Source organism: Balaenoptera musculus, chromosome 3 (assembly GCF_009873245.2).
Source record: "Balaenoptera musculus isolate JJ_BM4_2016_0621 chromosome 3, mBalMus1.pri.v3, whole genome shotgun sequence".
NCBI classification, from domain to species: domain Eukaryota; kingdom Metazoa; phylum Chordata; class Mammalia; order Artiodactyla; family Balaenopteridae; genus Balaenoptera; species Balaenoptera musculus.
Window position 1 is genome coordinate 61,985,011 of NC_045787.1, and position 19,096 is coordinate 62,004,106.

At 40.1% G+C, this 19,096-nt stretch overlaps 1 protein-coding gene across 2 annotated transcripts in view; it reads left to right on the forward strand.

Annotated features, from left to right (window-relative positions):
• Positions 1 to 19,096, forward strand: part of CMYA5 (cardiomyopathy associated 5) — a 113,454-nt gene that overhangs the window by 52,702 nt on the left and 41,656 nt on the right. For both annotated transcript variants that reach the window (XM_036846162.1, XM_036846163.1), the window contains exons 2-5: positions 1,988 to 12,104; positions 15,058 to 15,153; positions 16,530 to 16,763; positions 18,374 to 18,396. In XM_036846162.1, the coding sequence (XP_036702057.1) occupies positions 1,988 to 12,104; positions 15,058 to 15,153; positions 16,530 to 16,763; positions 18,374 to 18,396 (10,470 nt within the window). The remainder of the gene's footprint in view (positions 1 to 1,987; positions 12,105 to 15,057; positions 15,154 to 16,529; positions 16,764 to 18,373; positions 18,397 to 19,096) is intronic.

Here is a 19,096-nt window from a genome sequence, read left to right on the forward strand (position 1 = left end):
CTATCTTTTTATGATCAACATTTGGGTATTCTGCTAAGCACTCATGAACTCATTCTAATGAGTAATGAAAACTTCTCTGGTTGAGTACATTGAATTTACAATCAATAATTAACTTTAAATTGAATTATAATTGCTTTTGTAATACTACTACAATGATGGGCATTCGAAATGCTGACTTTTCAGTTGCATGCTATAATCTTAATTTTTAATTTCATTCTGCCCTTTTTAAGTTAAACAGAAAGGAGAAGGGGTAGAAGGAATTGAAAATTTCAAGGAATAAGTTTAATTAGGTATGTAAAGGAGCCTGAAAAAACATTAAAAATAAGATTCAGTTCAGAAACAAGATAAGGTATTAATTGCTAATTAAGTTCAGTAGTTTAATACCAAAGCAAGTAAGTGAGAGCAGAGTTACCAGGGAAATGGAGAAACCAGTTCTTTTCACCGCTTTCCAGCCATTTTCACTCACTGCATGTGTAGAAAATGAAATTGTTTTCAGCACCCTGGGGTAAATGGATGAGGATGCTTGCTTCCGAAGACCAGTGGCCCAGGGGTTCTGGCTGCCCCAGGCTCGACTTGGTCATGGGTGAGATCTAAGGAGATCAGGATCTCAGCACTCCATAAGCCCTTTGCTGCTGACTGCTGGGGAAACTCTGAAGTTTCAGAAAGGGGAGTTGAATGTACCTGCAAAGATTTATGGTCTTGGCTTTCAGCCTAACCTAGCAAACTAAAAAGCATTCAGGGTAAGCTAGAAAGGCATGTACTAGTTAAGTTTCATAGCTAGGATTGTTTAGGCCAGTGATTTGCAACTCTGGATGCATAATGGAGTCACCTGGAAGCTTTTAAAACTTCCTACCCTAGTACGATTAAACTAGCGTCTCTGTGGGAAGGGGTATAGGGTGGCATCAGTATTTTTTAAAATCTCTCTACAGATGATTCTAAAATGTATCCAGAATTAAGGACTGCTAATATAAGCAGTGACTGATGATAAAAAAAATGATTGGTTAGGGACCTAAATTTTAACTCTGTATGTTTTTTAAAAGTGCCTTAATTGAATACTTATGCTTAGTGGTTTTTTAGCATAGATTTTTTTGTTTTGTTTTGTTTTTATTGTTGTAGAAAAGTGTGTAAGTCAGTCAATAGTTCTGTATTTATCTCAGTCTTGAACTTAAAGGCAAATATGCCTGCTGAATTGGTCAGGGATGGTAACACTGGAGGTTTTAAAACTAAGCCTTGAAGAGTAGATAGAATTTAAATATGCAGGAAAGGTAGATTAAGGTGGGGGATAAGAATTGTAAGTGGAAGAATGGCATGAGCACAGGGGAGGAGAAAGTGTAAGAAAATTCCAGGGAAGAGTGCTGCAGAGTCTGAGACAAAGGCCCAGTGGCAATTGAAAGGGACAGCCAAAGCCAGCCATCTCTTGAGGGCATATGAGAGCAGTCCAAGGAGACCATCTTTCCAAACCTCTTTAGCCATTGAAAATGACCATGCCCAGGCTCCTTTGATCTCTAGTTCAAGGATTATATGGAGGACCTGATTACAGATCATGTTTATTGAGTGTTAATTACATGCCAGGCACATTTTCTAAGCATTTCATGTGTATTAGCTAATTTAACCCTCACAGCAGTCCCATGAAGTAGGTTCTATTATGATCCCTGGTTTACAGATGAGTTAAGTACAGCACAGTAGGCTGCTGTTTTTTTTGTGTGATCTCTCTATATTCACTACTATCCCTTCATGGCCCTGACTCAGAGTTTCCATGATATATTTACTGAACACATAATTATCTAGTTAAAACAGAACTGTACCATGTAAGGGTAGGGTGGAAGTGGGTACTTGGAAAGAATGTCAGCTAGGGATCAGAGAGTTAAGTATTTTGAATTTAATGAATTTAATTTAATTTAATTTAATTTAATTAATTTAACTAAAAATATGTTATTTTTATTATTAATATATGAAGAATTATTAATAATATCATTATTTACTCTAGGTTATCAGACCAGAATGAAGAGGGCAAGACTAAGCAGAAGTGTATCATATCTGACCCCTCCTTTTCCATGGTAACAGTTCAACGGGAAGATAGTGGAATAACCTGGGAGACCAATTCAAGTAGGTCTTCCACTCCTTGGGCCTTGGAAGAAAGTCAGACCTCTGGTGTGTGTAGTCTGGAAGGGTCAACTCTGAAGTCTCCTCCAGGGAATGTTTCCTTTATCGTGGATGAAGTTAAAAAAGTTCGGAAAAGAAAGCCAAAGTCAAAGCATGGCTCACCATCATTGCGTCGGAAAGGCAACAAAAAAAGAAATTCTTTTGAATCCCAAGATGTTCCAGCAAACAAAACAAGTAATCCTTTAATTTCAGAAAGCCAGGAACTAAAGACCCAGAAAGAGAAGTCATCTACTGGCATTTATGATAAGATGAGAAAAAAGAAGACCACCTCAAATACACCTCCTGTTACTAGGGCCATATACAAAGAACACAAACCGTTAGTGTTAAAGCCAGTCTACATAGGAACAGTACAATATAAAATTAAGATGTTTAATTCTGTTAAAGAAGAATTAATTCCTTTACAATTTTATGGAACATTGCCAAAGGGTTATGTAATTAAAGAAATACATTATAGGAAGGGGAAAGATGCGTCCATTAGTCTAGAGCCAGATTTGGTCAATCATGATTCTAACGTAGTTTCCAAAACAGGCAAATCAGTAGCCCAAAGCATAGACAATGATGAAGTAAAAGAGCTTGCTCCACCCTGGAGAGGTGCAGTTTCCAAGGGATCAAAGTCCCTGACCTCATTCAGTCATGAAGATCTAAAGAAAATTTACGTTGATTCTCCCTTAAGGGCTGCATCTACTACCAAGCACACACCTTCCTCTTATACAAGTAATGACACAGCAGAACAAGAAACACAGCTCAGCGCTCCACAGTCAGTGCCACAGCTGCCAGCTGATGAAGCAAAACCCTGTGAGATAGAGCCTTCCTCTCTTACACCTAATACATCTGCGCCTGCGTTCCTGGAAAAAGCAAAGGAAGAATCTGAGGCTGATTCACGAGAAATGGTAACTGCAGAGCATGACTCTTCAGTCTCACCGCCGTTAGTGGATGAGGTAAAGAGGGAAGACGTAACTCCTGCTGACCGTTCCATTCCACTGGAGGCAGAGAAGGGTTCTCTGGAAACACTTTCACCAGGTCTGACAGCCTCTATCCAGGAAGATTTTGGTCCAGAGAGAGAAGAACTGGATCTGACTTCACCAGAAAGGGCAAAACCAGTCTCTGAACAACTGAACCCTCCTCATCTCACTGTCAAAGGAGAGAAGGATGAAAACATGCCCGAGCCATCCATTTCTCTTTCTGAACCTCTAGTGTTAGAGGAACCAGAGAAAGAAGAAATAGAAACACCTCTACCAATATATGCTACCCCTGAACCTGAAGATTCTAATTTAGTGGAAAAGGAGATCATAGAACTTGATTACCCAGAAAGTCCATCAGTTTCTGAGGAGCCCTTCCCACCATGCTTGGCCCCTGAAGTAGAGCAGAAAGAAGAGGAGACCATTCTGCCATTACTGACGACATCAACACCTGAACATGTCACCTTGTCTGAGGAAGAAAGAGAGGAAAATGAGTCTGTTTCTACTGATTCTGCTTTCATATCGGAGTATTCAGTCCCACAGGATTTGAACTATGAACTAGAGAAGCAAGAAGTTGAGCCAGTTTCTTCACCTAATGTAAAACCTGTATCTGAACATGCAGTTTTGTCAGAAGAGGAGAATGATGAATTTGAGCTTTATTCCCCAGCTTCAGCCTCTGCATCTGTCTCACCATCCACAACTGAGAAGACTCCTGAATGCCAGTCCCCACTGTTTTCAACAGCTACATCAGAGCACATGGTCCTGTCCAGAGAAGAGGCTTCAGAAAATGGGCGTTACACACCACATTCCACATCTGCTTCTGAATATTCAATTCCCTCATGGGCAACAAAAGAGTCACCAAAGAAAACAACTGACCATAAGTCCCCATTAACATCAAAAGGTGTGTCTGAGCCCCTGATTCTGTCAGAAGAAGAGAAGGAAGACACTAGGCTGTATTCCCCAGAGGTGGCCTCTGTATCTGAACATTCTCTCTCGCCATACACAACTGAGGGGACTTCTGAATGCCAGTCACCACTGCTTTCAACTGCTACATCTGAACATGTTGTCCTATCAGAAGAAGAGAACCTAGGAAATGAGCGTTTCACACCAGATTCAACACTGACCTCCCAATATGCAGTCCCACCAAATGTAACACAGGAATCCCCAAAGAAAATAATTGGTGATGTCTCCCTGTTGAAATCAAAAGGTATTTCTGAGCACAAGACTCTGTTAGAAGAAGAGAAGGAGGACACCAGATTCTATCCCCCAGAGGTGGCCTCTGTATCTGAATGCTCTCTGCCACCATACACAACTGAGGGGACTCCTGAATGCCAGGCCCCACCACTTTCAGCCACCCCATCTGAACATGTGGTCCTCTCAGAAGAAGAGACAGTACAGATGGAGTGGTACACACCCTCTTCCACCTCTGCATCTGAATTTTCAGTACCACCATATGCAACACCGGAGTCACAGGAGGAAGAAATTGTCCACAGCTCCCCTTTAAATCTAAAAGGTGCCTCCTCACCCATGAATTTCTCAGAAGAAGAGCAAGAAGACATTGGACCTTTTTCTCCAGACTCTGCATTTGTGTCAGAATTCTCATTTCCACCCTATGGAACTCAGGAGACAGAGAAAAGAGAATTTGAGTGTGATTCTCCAATATGTTTAACATCACCATCTGAACACACGATTTTGTCAGATGAAGATACCGAAGAAGCTGAACTTTTTTCTCCAGACTCAGCATCACAAGCTTCCATCCCACCATATAGGATCCCAGAAACAAATAAGGAGAAAACTGAGCCTGATTCACTGTTAACTGCAATGGCTGCGTCAGGATATTCCTGCTTCTCAGAAGCAGATGAGGAAGAAATTGCACCAACTGCTACACCTGTACCCGAGCATCTGAGTTCATCACAGAAGCAAAGAACTGAAACTTCTCCTTTGATGTCTGCACCTGAAGACTTGCGTTGGCTCCCTTCAACAAATGAAGGAGAGATTAAACCAGATGCTCAAACAACATCAACAACTGTATCTGCATATCTCATTATGGTACAGAAGCAGAGAACTCGAGCATATTTAGAACCTGAGTCTGAAGACGTGATTCCGCCATGTTTAACCAGTGATTCAGAGAAGGGAGAAATTAAGACTAGTTCATCACTAGCTGCAACACCTGCACAGTTGTCCATGGTAAAGGAAGAAACCAAACCTGTTTTGCCTGTATCTCAGTGTTCAGTTTCACCTGATTCAGTCCATGCAATTAAGAAAGAACAAGAACCCAAAACATCACTCACTCCAAAATCTGCAGATGAACAGATGGCTTTGTTAAAAGTTAAAAGTAAGGAAGAAATTGTGCCTGATTCTCAAGAAGCTATAGCACATGCATTACGGGATCAAGAAATGGAGCCTCAGCCTCCAAATGTTCCAGAGTCTGGGATGAAAGATTCAGTTCTGCCTGACTTGGTAGATGAGCCAAAGAAGGATGTCAAACCCAATTTAGCTCCAAATGTGACATCTGAACTAGAACAGAGAAGGTTGTCAGAGAATGAGCCTGAAGTAATAAAGCCATATTCACCTCTAAAGGAAACATCTTTATCTGTACCTGAGATTTCATCAGTAGTGAAAACAGAAGTGCAACATGATTCTAAAATAACTGGTACACCTAGAGTGCTGCATTCAGCGTCACCAGGAGTGGAAAAGGAAGTTGAGCATGCACCACCCATATCAGAATTTTCAGCTTTATCAGAAGACATAAAGAAAGAAATCGAACCCAGTTCTTCAATAACCACGACATCTGTAACAAAGCATGATTCAAGCTTAACCAAATTAGCAAAAGAAGAAATCCCAACAGATTTCTCTCTTACCACCCCTATAGAATATCCAGTCTTAACAAAAGTAGGAAAGAGTGAATTAGGAATTGGTTTGCCACTTCAGGTGGTAACATCTGTAGACAAGCATTCACTTCTTAAAGAAGAAGACAAGGTAGCAATTAAAGCTAGTTCTTCTCCCACTGAAACTGCTGCATCCCAAAGTCTGGCTTGGTCAGAAGTAGGGAGAGAAATTAAATTTGATTTACCTGCAAGCATATCCTCTATACCAGAGCATTCTGTTTTGTCAAAGGTAGAAACTGAAGACATTAAACCTGGGTTGGCAGTAACCAAAACATTGTCTTCTCAGCATTCAGATGTATCAAAGGAAGCAAGGGTGGAAAACAAACAAGATCTTTCATTTTCTACAGTCCTTGACTCTGAATATTTGGATGTATCACAGAAAAAAAATTCTGTGTCTGCCTCAGAGATGTCAGGACCTGACCATGTGCTTTTGCTCAACCTAGGTGGTGAGATAAAGAAAACAGAAACTGAACTTCCTTCCTCACAGAACGTGTCACCTGCACTCAAATATATAGTTACAAAAGGCAAAAATGAGCAAACAGCAAGTTCCTTTCTTGAGTTAGAATGTTTAGCATCAGAAGATTTAGCTTCAACATTACCAACCCTCTGTGGTGATAAGAGCAAACAGGCAATGGAGACACCTTCTATAGTTCAGGGAGATTTCCTGTCAGAAAAACAAGATCTTGCTCTGGCACAGCTCACTTTGGAACCTGAGAAGGAAGACAAGCCACATCAAGTATCAGAATTACCAAATTCTGGCTCTGAATTCACTGGTGGTTTAGGTAGGCAAAGTGAATCCATAGATACAAAACAAATAAAATCTCCCATAACTGAAACAGGGGATTCTGTCTTAGAAAAGGGCCTAGCTGAACTTAGGAGCAGAGGAGAAGGAAAAGAAGAAAACAGGGGACTTCATGTGTCAACTACAGTGCCTGAAATTTCAGAGGTTTCATCATGCCTTAAGGAGGAACCTCAGATTGAAGAAATTAAATCTTTCTCTCCTAATGTAGTTAGCTTAGGATCAAGGGAAGCATTTACCTCTCTAGTTGAAGGAGACAACCCAGAAGAACTTCAGCCATACACTTTTTCTTTAAAAGGATTATCAGGAGAGTTGAGCCATTCAGTTGACTTTAAAAAAGAAGGAAAACAAGAAATAAGCCTGTTACTACCAACAGGAAATTTGAAGGCACAAGTGACAGAAAATACTGTAACTAAACTAAATGAAGAAACTGACCAACCAAATTCATTTCAGGTACCCCAGAGTATAACAGAGCCATCAAAGATTGCTTCTTCTGACCTCCTTGTGGAAGAAGAGAAGCCTGAAAAAGAACTTCATTCAGACCAAGCTGTTAAATTACCTGACGTAAGCGGATCTTTTGCAGATAAACAAGATATGGGTATTAAACAATTTTTGTCTATGAAAGAAAATTTGCCTTTGGAAGAATCAAAATCATTTACGACAACTGAGCCTACAGATGTTAAAGAAACACACATGAAAGAGGCCCTTATTTCTCCAAAGGATGAAAATTGGATGCTGAAAAAGCCAGAGAGAGACTTGGCAAGTCATCATGAAGAAACAGTCCCTGGATCTGTGCAGCTGGGTTCCTCTGGTACCAGTGATCTGATGACAGGGCAGCTCAAGCCTGCTCTGTCAGAGAAAGACCACGCAACTGAGATCAGAAGGCAAATTCTGCCACATTCTGCAGAAGAATCTCACTTATCATTACAAGAACCAGTGTCTACTCTCGATACCTCTAGTGGTAACGTAGAGATCTTAGCAACTAAAACTTATTCTTCTGAAGAAATAAAGCTGGCCCCCAAACCAAAATCTTTAGTTCCAGCTGGAAATGTGGAGAGAAATGAAGCAGAAGGGAAGCAGACCCTTTCTTTAGTGGGGAGTGAAAGTTTGGTATCGGAGAAAGCAAACACAGAATTTTCCAGGCCTTGCAAAGAAGACAGCTGGGAAGAAATCAAAACACCATCTGAAAGAATCCTCCAGAAACCAGTGTCTGGCCCATCAGTGGAAGAGGTCAAATCAGAAACTCTTCCCTGTCTTGCCAAAGCAGCCCATTTCCTGGCAGAAGAGGCAGAACTTGCACTGGGCAATGAAAAAGAAGCACACAGGCGTATATCTCCCTTACCTGGAGAAGAACCAAAACTGGTTCAGTCAAAGGTTGTAGATGATGCTGAGAGAGGGAAACCAGCATCTGAAGTGAAAACACCCACACAAATAAAACCCCTCTCCTCAACCCAAGAAAAAGAAGAACCTCAACCCCCAGAGTCACCTGAGGTCATACAAAAGCTGCCCAAGCAGCAGAAGGCAGTGGAGCCAGGCCTCTCTGAGGAAAAGGGAAAGAAAGGAATTCCACCTTTCACATCGTGTGTGTCCAGTTTGTTTTTACGATCAAGCACTCCAGATAACAAAGTTGCTGAAAAAGAAGATTTAGAAGCTCAACCAAGCCCATCTGTAGAAAAAGTAGTGACCATGATAGAGCCTAGAGATCCTGCTCCAGCTGACGTTCATGCAACTGAGAAGCCAGTGGATCATCTATTGCTAGAGGCCAAACCTGAAACTGCTGCAGAATCCACAGGTTCTTTAGTTAAATCTGGTGAAGGTCAAGACTTTAAAGAAAAACCCACCTTGTTATCAAATGTAGAAGTTTTGCCACAGCCAAAATCCAACTTTGAGGCATCTAGTGAAGATTATGGGAAGAAAGAAGTCCTAGAATATTCAGAGGAAATGGACCTAAACTCAGTAGTTACTTCTGCTGATGGTGAGGGACATCTTAGAATTCAATCTTATTCTCCCATGGGTGAGAAATCCATTATGGAAGAAGCCAAAAATGCTGTTCGTCTTCATATCACTGATGGTAAAAGACCCCAGAAGCCAGAAATCTCCCCTCCATCTAAATGGAATATTTCTATCCTTAAAGAAGAGCCAGGAAATGATCAAAAAGAAAAATCACTCTTTTTATTTGATGCAATAGATAAGGTGCCACAACAGCCAAAATCAGCTTCATCTAGCTTTGCAAGTAAGAATATCACAGAGGAATCAGAGAAGCTGGAGTCAATAATTTTGCCAGTAGAAGAATCTAAAGACAGTTTAATTGATCTTGGTGAAGACAGACTAGAGAAAGAGATGCCAAAACCTACTTCCTTGAAAATTTCTGAAGAGGAAATAAAACTCGGATCTGTTAGCCCAACTGAGGAGAAAGGTAACTTGGGAATGAGATCATATTCCTTGGAAGAAAAGAAGGTGCTGGCAGAAAAACAAGAAACGGTGACCCCATTAGAGCTTAGAGGTAGTAATGAAATAGGGAAGGCACAAATTACACATGGATCTAGCCCTATTAAATTGGAAGAACCAAAAGCTGCTACTGCGCTGCAGCAAGTCTATCAAAATGAAGACCACAGAGAAAGAGACAAAATTATTGAGGAGGATAAAGGAGAAGAAAAAGAAGAGCAGTCACATGCATTTTTAGAAGGAAAAGAGCAGCAGGAAATTCAGCCTTATTCCATGAATATAGCCAGGCATATGCCTGAAGAGTCAGATATCTCTTTCAGTCATTCTTTGGGTGAAATTCAACCATATTCATTAGTTAAAACTACAAAAATTACTGAAAAATCAGAAACCATGATCTCAGAGGCTCACCCAGAAATCAGGGAAACAAAGGCAGTAGGAACCCAACCACATCCATTAGAAGAATGTAAAGTTTTGGTGGAGAAAACCAAGACTTTCCTTCCAGTAGATCTTCCTTATCGTGATGAAATAAATGATCACTCTTTACCGAAGGAAGGAAATCTGGTATTGGACAAGTCAAGCAAGGATGTGGTAAGTCACAATGAAGAAAAGGGACAGGTCACAGCGTCAGAGCTGCCAAAAGGTGGCTCAGTAGATACAACAAAAGAAAGTAAACAAGCATCTCCATCTAAAGAATCTGAAAGGATTTTAGATCCATGGTCAGAATTGACTCCAGAGAGGCATATGGTCCATACTATTCTAACATCTCAAGATCAAGCATCTGAAATGTCTGAACAATCTGTTCTTGTTTCAAAGCACCACTTGGAAGCTGTGGAAGATGCCCATGTAAATGAACCGCGCTCTTCAGTGAGCAGCAACTATGCTCAATTTATAACTAATGCATCAACAATCAGTATTGCTGAGATGATTTCCAAGGAGCCTGAAGACACATATGTAAGAGATGAAGAATTTACAGTGACTAGTAAGCCAGCTGGACTTTCAGAAGAGCAAAAGAGTGCCTTCAGTATCATTTCTGAAGGTTGTGAGATATTGAACATTCATGCTCCTGCATTTATTTCTTCAGTTGATGAGGAAGAAAGTGAACAAATCCAAGATAAGTTAGAATATTTGGAAGAGAAGGCCTCATTTAAGCCTATACCCTTCCATGATGAGAGTGAGGCAGTTGCTTGCCATAAAGCATTACAGAGTAAGTTAGAAGATTCTGATAAAAAAGTTACACCATCGAAAGAAGACCAAAAAAAGGAAACTCATACAACCAAAGAGGAGATATCCACAGATTCAGAAACTGGTGATTTAGCCTTTAATCAGCCTGCAATTCCCAGTGAAGAGGATTATTTTGAAAAATATACACTGATTGATTATAACATCTCCCCAGACCCAGAAAAACAGAGAACTCCATGGAAATTAAATGTTGAAAGAGAGCTGTCAAAGGAAGTTCCAGGAGAAACTGTCTCTCTCCCAGAATGTTCAGAGGAAAGTGCCCTAGAATATGAATATGAATTGGTGAAATTAGATGAAAGTTTTTATGGACTAGAAAAGGACTACAGCAAATTATCTGACCCAGAGACCCAAAAGTCTTCGGTTATCCAAAAATCAGCTGACAGAGATGCTCCAAAGAGCATAAATAGAGATATGGCCTCAAAGTCACCTGGGATGCCTTTATTTGATGAAGAGGAAGGAGTTTTGTCACGAACCCAGATATTCCCTACCACTGCTAAAGCCATTAATCCTGAACTTCTGGAGGAGCCACCTGCACTGGCATTTTTATATAAAGATCTGTATGAAGAAGCAGTTGGAGAGAAAAAGAAAGAAGGGGAAACAGCTTCTGAAGGTGACAGTGTGAATTCTGAAGCATCATTTCCAAGCAGAAATTCTGACACTGATGATGGAACAGGAATATATTTTGAGAAGTACATACTCAAAGATGACATTCTCCATGACACATCTGTAACTGAAAAGGACCAAGACCAAGGTCTAGAAGAAAAGCCAGTTGGTAAGGGTGATTCATACCAACCAATAATTGCAGAAGGGGAAATTTGGGGGAGGTTTGAAACTATTTGCGGGGAGGAGAGTCTGGAAGAGAAACAGAAAGCAGCTTACAGGGAAGGAGAATCAGTAGGCCACGTGGAGGCTCTTGACAGTGTAGCTATGCAGAGGAAAGCTTCCATCACCGAGGAAGTCAGAGTGGTTACCCAGAGGATAAGCTATGCGGTTCCATTTGAAGACACTCATCATGTCCTGGAGAGAGTAGATGAAATGAGCAGCCAAACTAATGAAGCAGCAAATGCAAATCCAGAGGTCAGTCTGAATGTCCCAGTACAAGTGTCCTTCCCAGAGGAAGAATTTGCATCTGGTGCAACTTGTGTTCAAGAAACACTGCAAGAAGAACCTCAAATAATGGTTCCCCCTGAGCTGAGTGAAGACTGGCTCCGCAGTAGCCCTGTTCAGGATGAGTATGAATTTGCTGAATCCCTGAATTACGAAGTGGTTACTCAAGACACTTTATCAGAAGAACTGTATTCAGAATCCACCCCTGAAGATGTGTTATCTCAAGGAAAGGAATCCTTTGAACATGTCAGTGAAAATGAATTTGTGAGTGAGGTGGAACAAAGTAAGTCTGCTGAACAGGAAGAGTTGGACAGAGAGATGACAGAACAAGACCAGTTATCGTCAGAGTTGGTAACCGAGAAGGAACAAAAGGAATTGAAAAAGTCCCAGATTGACACATATTGCCACACATGTAAAAGCCCAATTTCTGCTGTTGACAAGCTGTTTGGCACCCACAAAGACCATGAAGTTTCAACGCTTGATACAGCTATAAGTGCTGTAAAGGTAAATAGATTTTAAAGCATACAAGTGTGTAATCATACATAGACGTTTAATTGGCTTTCTCATTTTCTCAATTTTAAAAAATGACCAATATTTGATACATTTATCTTTAGGCATAATAGTCTGAAAAAAACTAAGAATATTTCCCTAGTTATTCAGTTAAGATCACTTTGACAAACATTTATTGGGTACATAGTATGTGCCAGGTATTCTTCTAGATTCTGGAGATACCAGGATAAATAACATGGGGCATTGCCTTTGAGGAATCTTATGACAGTAGCCCTTAACATTATCCAAAAAAGGCAAATAACTTTAAATTTAAAAATATGCACTTGAGCATAAAGCACAATTTATTTTCTGTTATCTATAATATCATCCTTTAAAAATACACATTTACATTATATTAAGCAATTTTATTGCAAGTTTTATAAAATACTCAAGACAGACATTTTAAATTTTGGTTTTCTCCACATTTCTTCTTTATTTATAAAATTGATGTTAGAAGTGGAAAACTTTTGCATTCCTTCTGGCTATGTCTATAGACTCCCAATGTTAGAAAGTTAGTCACAACATATATCCTTATGTATGTGATTATAAGTATCCTACTCCCTCAGAGATACTATTGGAAATCAAACATTTAGTCTTTAAGATTCTCATCTACCTTTCAATAGCCTTCTAACTGGAATCTCCACTCTTATCTCATCAATCTATTCTCCATACAGTAGCCAGAATGATCTAAAATTGCAAGTAATGGCAAGAATTGAGCATTTACTGTGGACCAGGCAATGTGTTAAGGTCTTTATATACAAGATATCTTTTAATCCTTACGACAACCCTGTCATTGTCATCGATTTGCAGATAATGAAATGGGCTCAGATAGTTTAAGTCCAAGGTCATAGAAGACAGAACTAGGACTGGTACCCACGTCTGTCTGATGCTAGAGCTCATGCTCTTGACTGTGTATCCATGTTGCTCTGCTCAGTGCCTTCCTAATGGTAGCAATTTTCAATATGATTATTCAATTAGGTCACTGATAAATGATTGTCAGGCTCATTTTGATTAAGTAGGAAAACATATTAGAATTTTGGCTTTTTTTTTTTTTCTGGAAAAGTAATCTTTCTCAACTTATATGATATTGGTTTTATATCTCCAGGGTGAAATTTTGTTGAAACTTTACCTGGTCAAGTTTGGGGTAGGGCATGGGTCAATTTCTTTTTGGAATCTCAGGCATTGAGATACATCAACACCAGTGAAATATGCCCCATTCTTTGATGACACTTGGTTTTGTTAACTAACAACTACTGGGTACTGTCAGTAGAAAGAAGACTAGATTTTTTTTAGCCTTCTTAATTATGTTTTGTTTATCTCCATGAGTTTTAGAAATTAAAAAAATAATTCTGTCTAAGTACTGTTAATTTAAAACAAATTTCAAAAGCAGGGAGATATGATGTCTCCTGCTTTAAAACCATTTTAAAGTTTTTTTTCTGGATCTTCTCCATATAGTATGAAGAGAAAGTGGAAAACAAATTGACTAAGCCAGAGACTTGCTTCGTTCATTAAATCAACTGTGAAGATTGAGTTGGTTGGCACATTTTAAAAATTAAAAATAAATTAAAAAAGTTGTCACTTGAGAATTCTCTAGCATCTTGTGAGTAGGCCATTTGTGATTATTCAGGAACTGATGGCTGCATTTGTAGATTATCCAGGTCCTGGCTTCTCCCCGCCACTCCATCCCCTTTGTGGTGCCTTATCTTTGATCTGACATTTGTTTTCTTCCTTCACTCTCTCCCTTCCTTCTTTCTCAATATTTATTGACCTTCCATTCCATGTCAAGAACTGTGCTAATCATAGAGAATGAAAACAAAACTAAACTAAAGGAAGATAGACTTGTAGCTCCCCCAGATCATACAGCATTGTGGGGGCACAGTGTTCTGAGACAGGAACCCTCTGGGAGGGAGTGAAATGGTGGAGGGAGACTGGGCAGGATGGGAAAAGTGTCCCGAAAGGGTGAAGCTTGGGTGAGCCTTAAATAAGATAGAGTTCTTCTAGTAAACAAGGGCAGGGAGGACATTCTAGAGAAAGGGAATGCCATATAAAAAGGCACATTGGTGGGAAAGAGTCCAAGGAAAGGCGGGGCTTGTGTGATTGGAGCCTGAGGGCTTGTGGAGAAGAGGCAGGGGCTAGAGAGGGAAGCAGAGACCAGATCCTGAAGGGACTTTTCTCAATGTAATTTCTCCATCATTCTTTGGATAGTGAATCAGGCAGATGGAAGCTCTTTTATTCTGTGTTGTTACTTGTTAAGTTTCACAGGATAGATTGCAGCTAGGTTTATAACTAATAGGTACCATCTTCCCCCATCACCCATACATTTTCTAGTTGGCTGTCACTCCTTGAGAGTATTTTAACACTTTGAGGGTCATTAGAACCTTAAGGTCTCTTTAGTAGATAGTTTTCATCATTTGGTATACCAGACATTTGGCCTGGTGACACTCTGTTCACCTTCTCAGGATCAGGTGGGGCAGGAACACCTGAAACCATTGGTGCAAATGTGAGAAGGCTACTCAGATATGTTGGACCAGTTCAGAAAAAAGTCTGCCATCTTAGAGGAATGACAATATATAAAAATCAAGGCCTAACTAAGGAGAAAGAATTCAATTCATAGTTTACTAAAACAAGTATGCTTTGAACTCCCCAGCTGACCAAGAAGTCCTTCCTCTTGCATAAGAAAATAAACTGTCTATTGCTGTCACTCACAAACCTCCTAATTGTTTATCATACATTACCTATAGTCAATTTAGATGAAGCAGCAAAGAAAAGTTAAAGATTGATTTGTTAGTGAACATGATATAGTGAATCTCTACCAAACATACTAAACTTATAAGAAAATTGGAACTCACTGCTTGAAGTTCTTTTCTCAAATGTCATATACTAAGGATATCTTAATTCTTTTCTTCAGGTTCAATTAGCAGACTTTCTAGAAGATTTACAAGAAAAATCCTTGAGGATTGAAGCCTTTGTTAGTGAGATAGAATCCTTTTTTAATACCATTGAGGTAAGTTACCTTATCCTCTTTACTTTAACTTGGTCTGCTCATGGCATCACAAATAAATGATTCTAAGCTGAAAGGACCTGAATTGGGGTTTGCGTGTGCCTATGTGGTTTGCCATTGTTGGTTTTGTTCCATTGAAAGTAAAGTCCTTAAGTCTTCCCTCTGTTTCATCAGTGAGACTACTTTCTAAGGATAAATGACTCGCCCTTAAAAACACATGCACATTTATTAGGCACTCACTATGATAGGGCAACTGCTTTACATGCTTTATCCAATTTCATCCTTACAGTAACAATATGAAATAGGAGCTATTATTATGATTATTGCCCCCATTTTATAGGTAAGAAACTGAGACTTAGAGTTAAATATATTAACCAAGGTCATAGTAAGTTTATAGTAAGTTGCGAGCCAAGATTTGAATTCAGATCTGAGTTCTGACGTGCCCTACCATCCTGCTTTTCACTGGGTTAGCTCTGCAGAGGTGCTCTAAAGCACTGCCCAGTGTTTCATGCCCAGGACAGATGAGTGCCTCTCATGGTACCACTGTCTTCGATGAGTTCATGCTGACCCTGCTCCCTCTGCAGTGAAGGAAGGGGGTAGCAATGCTCCATCCATATACAGTCATGGCCCAGGCACCCTTACTTGTCAGTCAGGATTGGTAGAGGGCCCCTGTGGAAGGCTGGTGCACAGTTTCCCCATCACCCGGGTGACTCCTCATCCCAGTTTGCTTGTGAGAGGTCTGCTTAATTCCTGTTGTAGATCAGTTAACACCTGTTGATTATTTTTAGTGTTATTGCCCCCTACCCCTCACTGCCACCAAAGTGTTCCTTTTAGACAGTAAGTAATATGATCACCTTATCACTAGCGCTCTAAGCATCTGAGTTTGTCCAGATGGGCAATAAAGTTTCTCCTGCTCTGGCGGAAACTACCCCTTCCCTGGAGAGCATTTATGAATGTAGCACCCTGTCCAATATCCTGGCTGTTCCCTCCCTCACACTATGATTTTAGTGGAATGGTGAAAATGGCACTAAACCTTCTCTGCTACCTGATCTACATTCACCATGATGCCACTTTCAAATTTTATCATGTGGGAATGCAGGTAGGCAATACTTCCCTACAAACATTTTTATGTGTGTTTCATTAACTAAATCCTTCTTGATAGTTCTCTTACAGTGAATTCTGTTGCAAAGCTAACTATGGTAAAGGGGGTTGTTGGGCTGGAAATTTAGGCTGTGCATGTAATCTGTGATTCTCTTACCAGGATGCCAGAGGTTAATTATTTAAAAGGCTAGTATTTCTCTTAAAACACACACACACACACACACACACACACACACTTCTTGGTTCACTCAGAAGGGTTTTTTTGTTTGTTTTTAAAGGAAAACTGTAGTAAAAATGAGAAAATGCTAGAAGAACAGAATGAGGAAATGATGAAAAAGGTTTTAGCGCAGTATGATGAGAAAGCCCAGAGCTTTGAGGAAGTGAAGAAAAAGAAGATGGAGTTCCTACATGACCAGATGGTCCACTTTCTGCAGAGCATGGACACTGCCAAGGACACCCTGGAGACCATCGTGAGAGAAGCCGAGGAGCTTGATGAGACCATTTTCTTGACTGTAAGCACCAATTCAAACAGGTCCGGACACCTTGAACCCACTTTGACCCAAGTCTACTTTAAAAAAACTAATCTTTTACTATTCCCTGAGATGATTTATATCTCTATGTGGGGTTTATATAATTCTCATTTAAAAATTATTAGGGCACGCCTCATGCCTATTGAAAAGGCCCAGCCAATCCTTAAAGCCATAACACCCAGGTCCAGTTGAAGGACACATGGAAGCCAGGCCGCAGCACCATCTGTCTGTTCTTTCACAATGGATTGGTCACCTTCTGAGAGGGAGGGAAAGCAGCCTGAAAACTTTATTCATGCCATGCTCCCTTTGGGTGCTGGCCTGATCTTCCAGTGCCTCTCCCCCCTCCACTCCCACTCCCTAATCTGAAATGACCTCTCATAGGGACCATTCCCTCTGAACCTCAGCAAGTGGAGAGTAGCATTTTGGTACACTTTCAGCATGCAAAAGGATGACATGATATGATACCTCTCTCAGGTAACATGTTGATCTTTTTACAAGGGTCTTCCTGGTGATCAGATTCCTTAATTCAAACAAGTACCTTGTGGACAGAGGGTCCCTTGGGTGCTCCTCAGATTACTCACAGAGACAGCTCTTTGCTCTCCTAATTCCCTAAAACCTTCAGTAGAATACTGGTTCTCCGCGGAGCCAGGATTAACCAGGAGTGATGGAGATGTTTTCCCTGAAGGCAATCCTAAACCTAATTGTCAAACCAGAGAAAAGCACCATTTTATGATGAGTGGGAACCTCCCTTTCAAAGCTCCTCAATCCTCCCAGCCTTCTACTAAAGACTGGAGATAGAACGAGGCAAAATGGGGCAATGTTAGGCTTTTGATTTGCCTTTGGGGACGCCTCCATCCGGTGCAAATTTGGGTGTGGTGGACATGGCATCCTCAAAGGAGGATGAAAATCATTCAGTTGCTTTATGCTTAATTAAGGCAAAGCTTTAGTATTTTAAAATTAAGCACCTCATTGGAAGTCTAGCACTAATAAAGTGCTTTGTGTTTCCTAAGAACCTTACCTTGGTTTGATAAGAATATTTTCTTCTCTATAGAAGAACAAGCTGTAAAAAAGGAAGCATGTTATTCCTGCTTATAAAAGTAATATATATCCATTTCAGAAAATTTGGAAAGTACAGAAAAGCACAGAGGCGGTATCACCCAGAGATAACTACTGGTTACATTTTGCTTTATCTCCACATTGAACAAATTTTAAGTCATTTTCCTTGCTTCAGAGAATTCTATTCTGGAAGCTAAGCCATTTATTAATGAATAGAGAGAAGCAGAGCAGAAGCAACTGTTGCTGGCCTTGCTGATGGTAGAGAGTAAAACTAAAGCCCCCTCCATCCCAGACCCTGTCCGCCACCCCTTCTGAGCACTAATTCCTTTGCTGCCTGGAATGAAGCCCCCCAAAGGAAACAGCCTCAAAGGTAGCTGAGGAGTAATGATTTTTAGAACATACGTGATCTTAACGCTCGAGGTTGGTTTTCCTTTTTGTTGTTAATAGTTTCTCTCTCTCTCTCCCCTCCCCCCTCCCTTCTTCCTTCCCTCCCTCCCTCCCTTCCCCTCTCTCAATCTCTCTCATTCCCCCATAAGTCGTTTGAGGAAATCAATGAAAGGTATAGAAAATATGGCACAATGTAGTGGCGACTGAGACTAGCATGACTGTATGCTTTATTTTAATATTTTGATGCTTTATAGAAAATGAGCTGCCAGTTTAAAAATGCATACATTTAGTGAGCTCCTGGATTTGCACTTTTATTATAGATACAGTGCTTTTGAAAGCTAAATGACAGCTTTTGAAAGGAAATTGCATGTGCTTTAGTTAAATAACAATTATCATAATGTAGATTTTTAACTGCTTCGTTGAGATGTATTCTGTATTTCCAGCCTAATCTAGACTAGGCTATCTTTCCTGTCACTGCATACAGAACATTTTGTAGATACTTAGACTTACTGGTTAAATATGAGTATTTGAAAGAATCATTCATATCTGCCTTGAGCAATTTGATGACTTATGTAATCTTAATGGAATGTTCTCTCATTTTCTCTTCAGAAGACAGGCATGAATTTATCTTCTTTTTCTGTTCAGCTCACCTAAATGAATCTTCCTCTTTTGATTTTTTTTTTTTTTTTTTAACACTCAATCTAAGAGAAGTTCTTCATTCATTTAAAAGGCAAAACACTCAACAAGAAATTAGGAAACGTTGTCTATAAAAACACATAGCAGAGCTATGTTTATCTTCTGGAGCATCTGATAGTGAAATGCTCATACTGATCTGGCACGTTTTCCCTTCTGCCTCATAGCCAGGCCTGAGG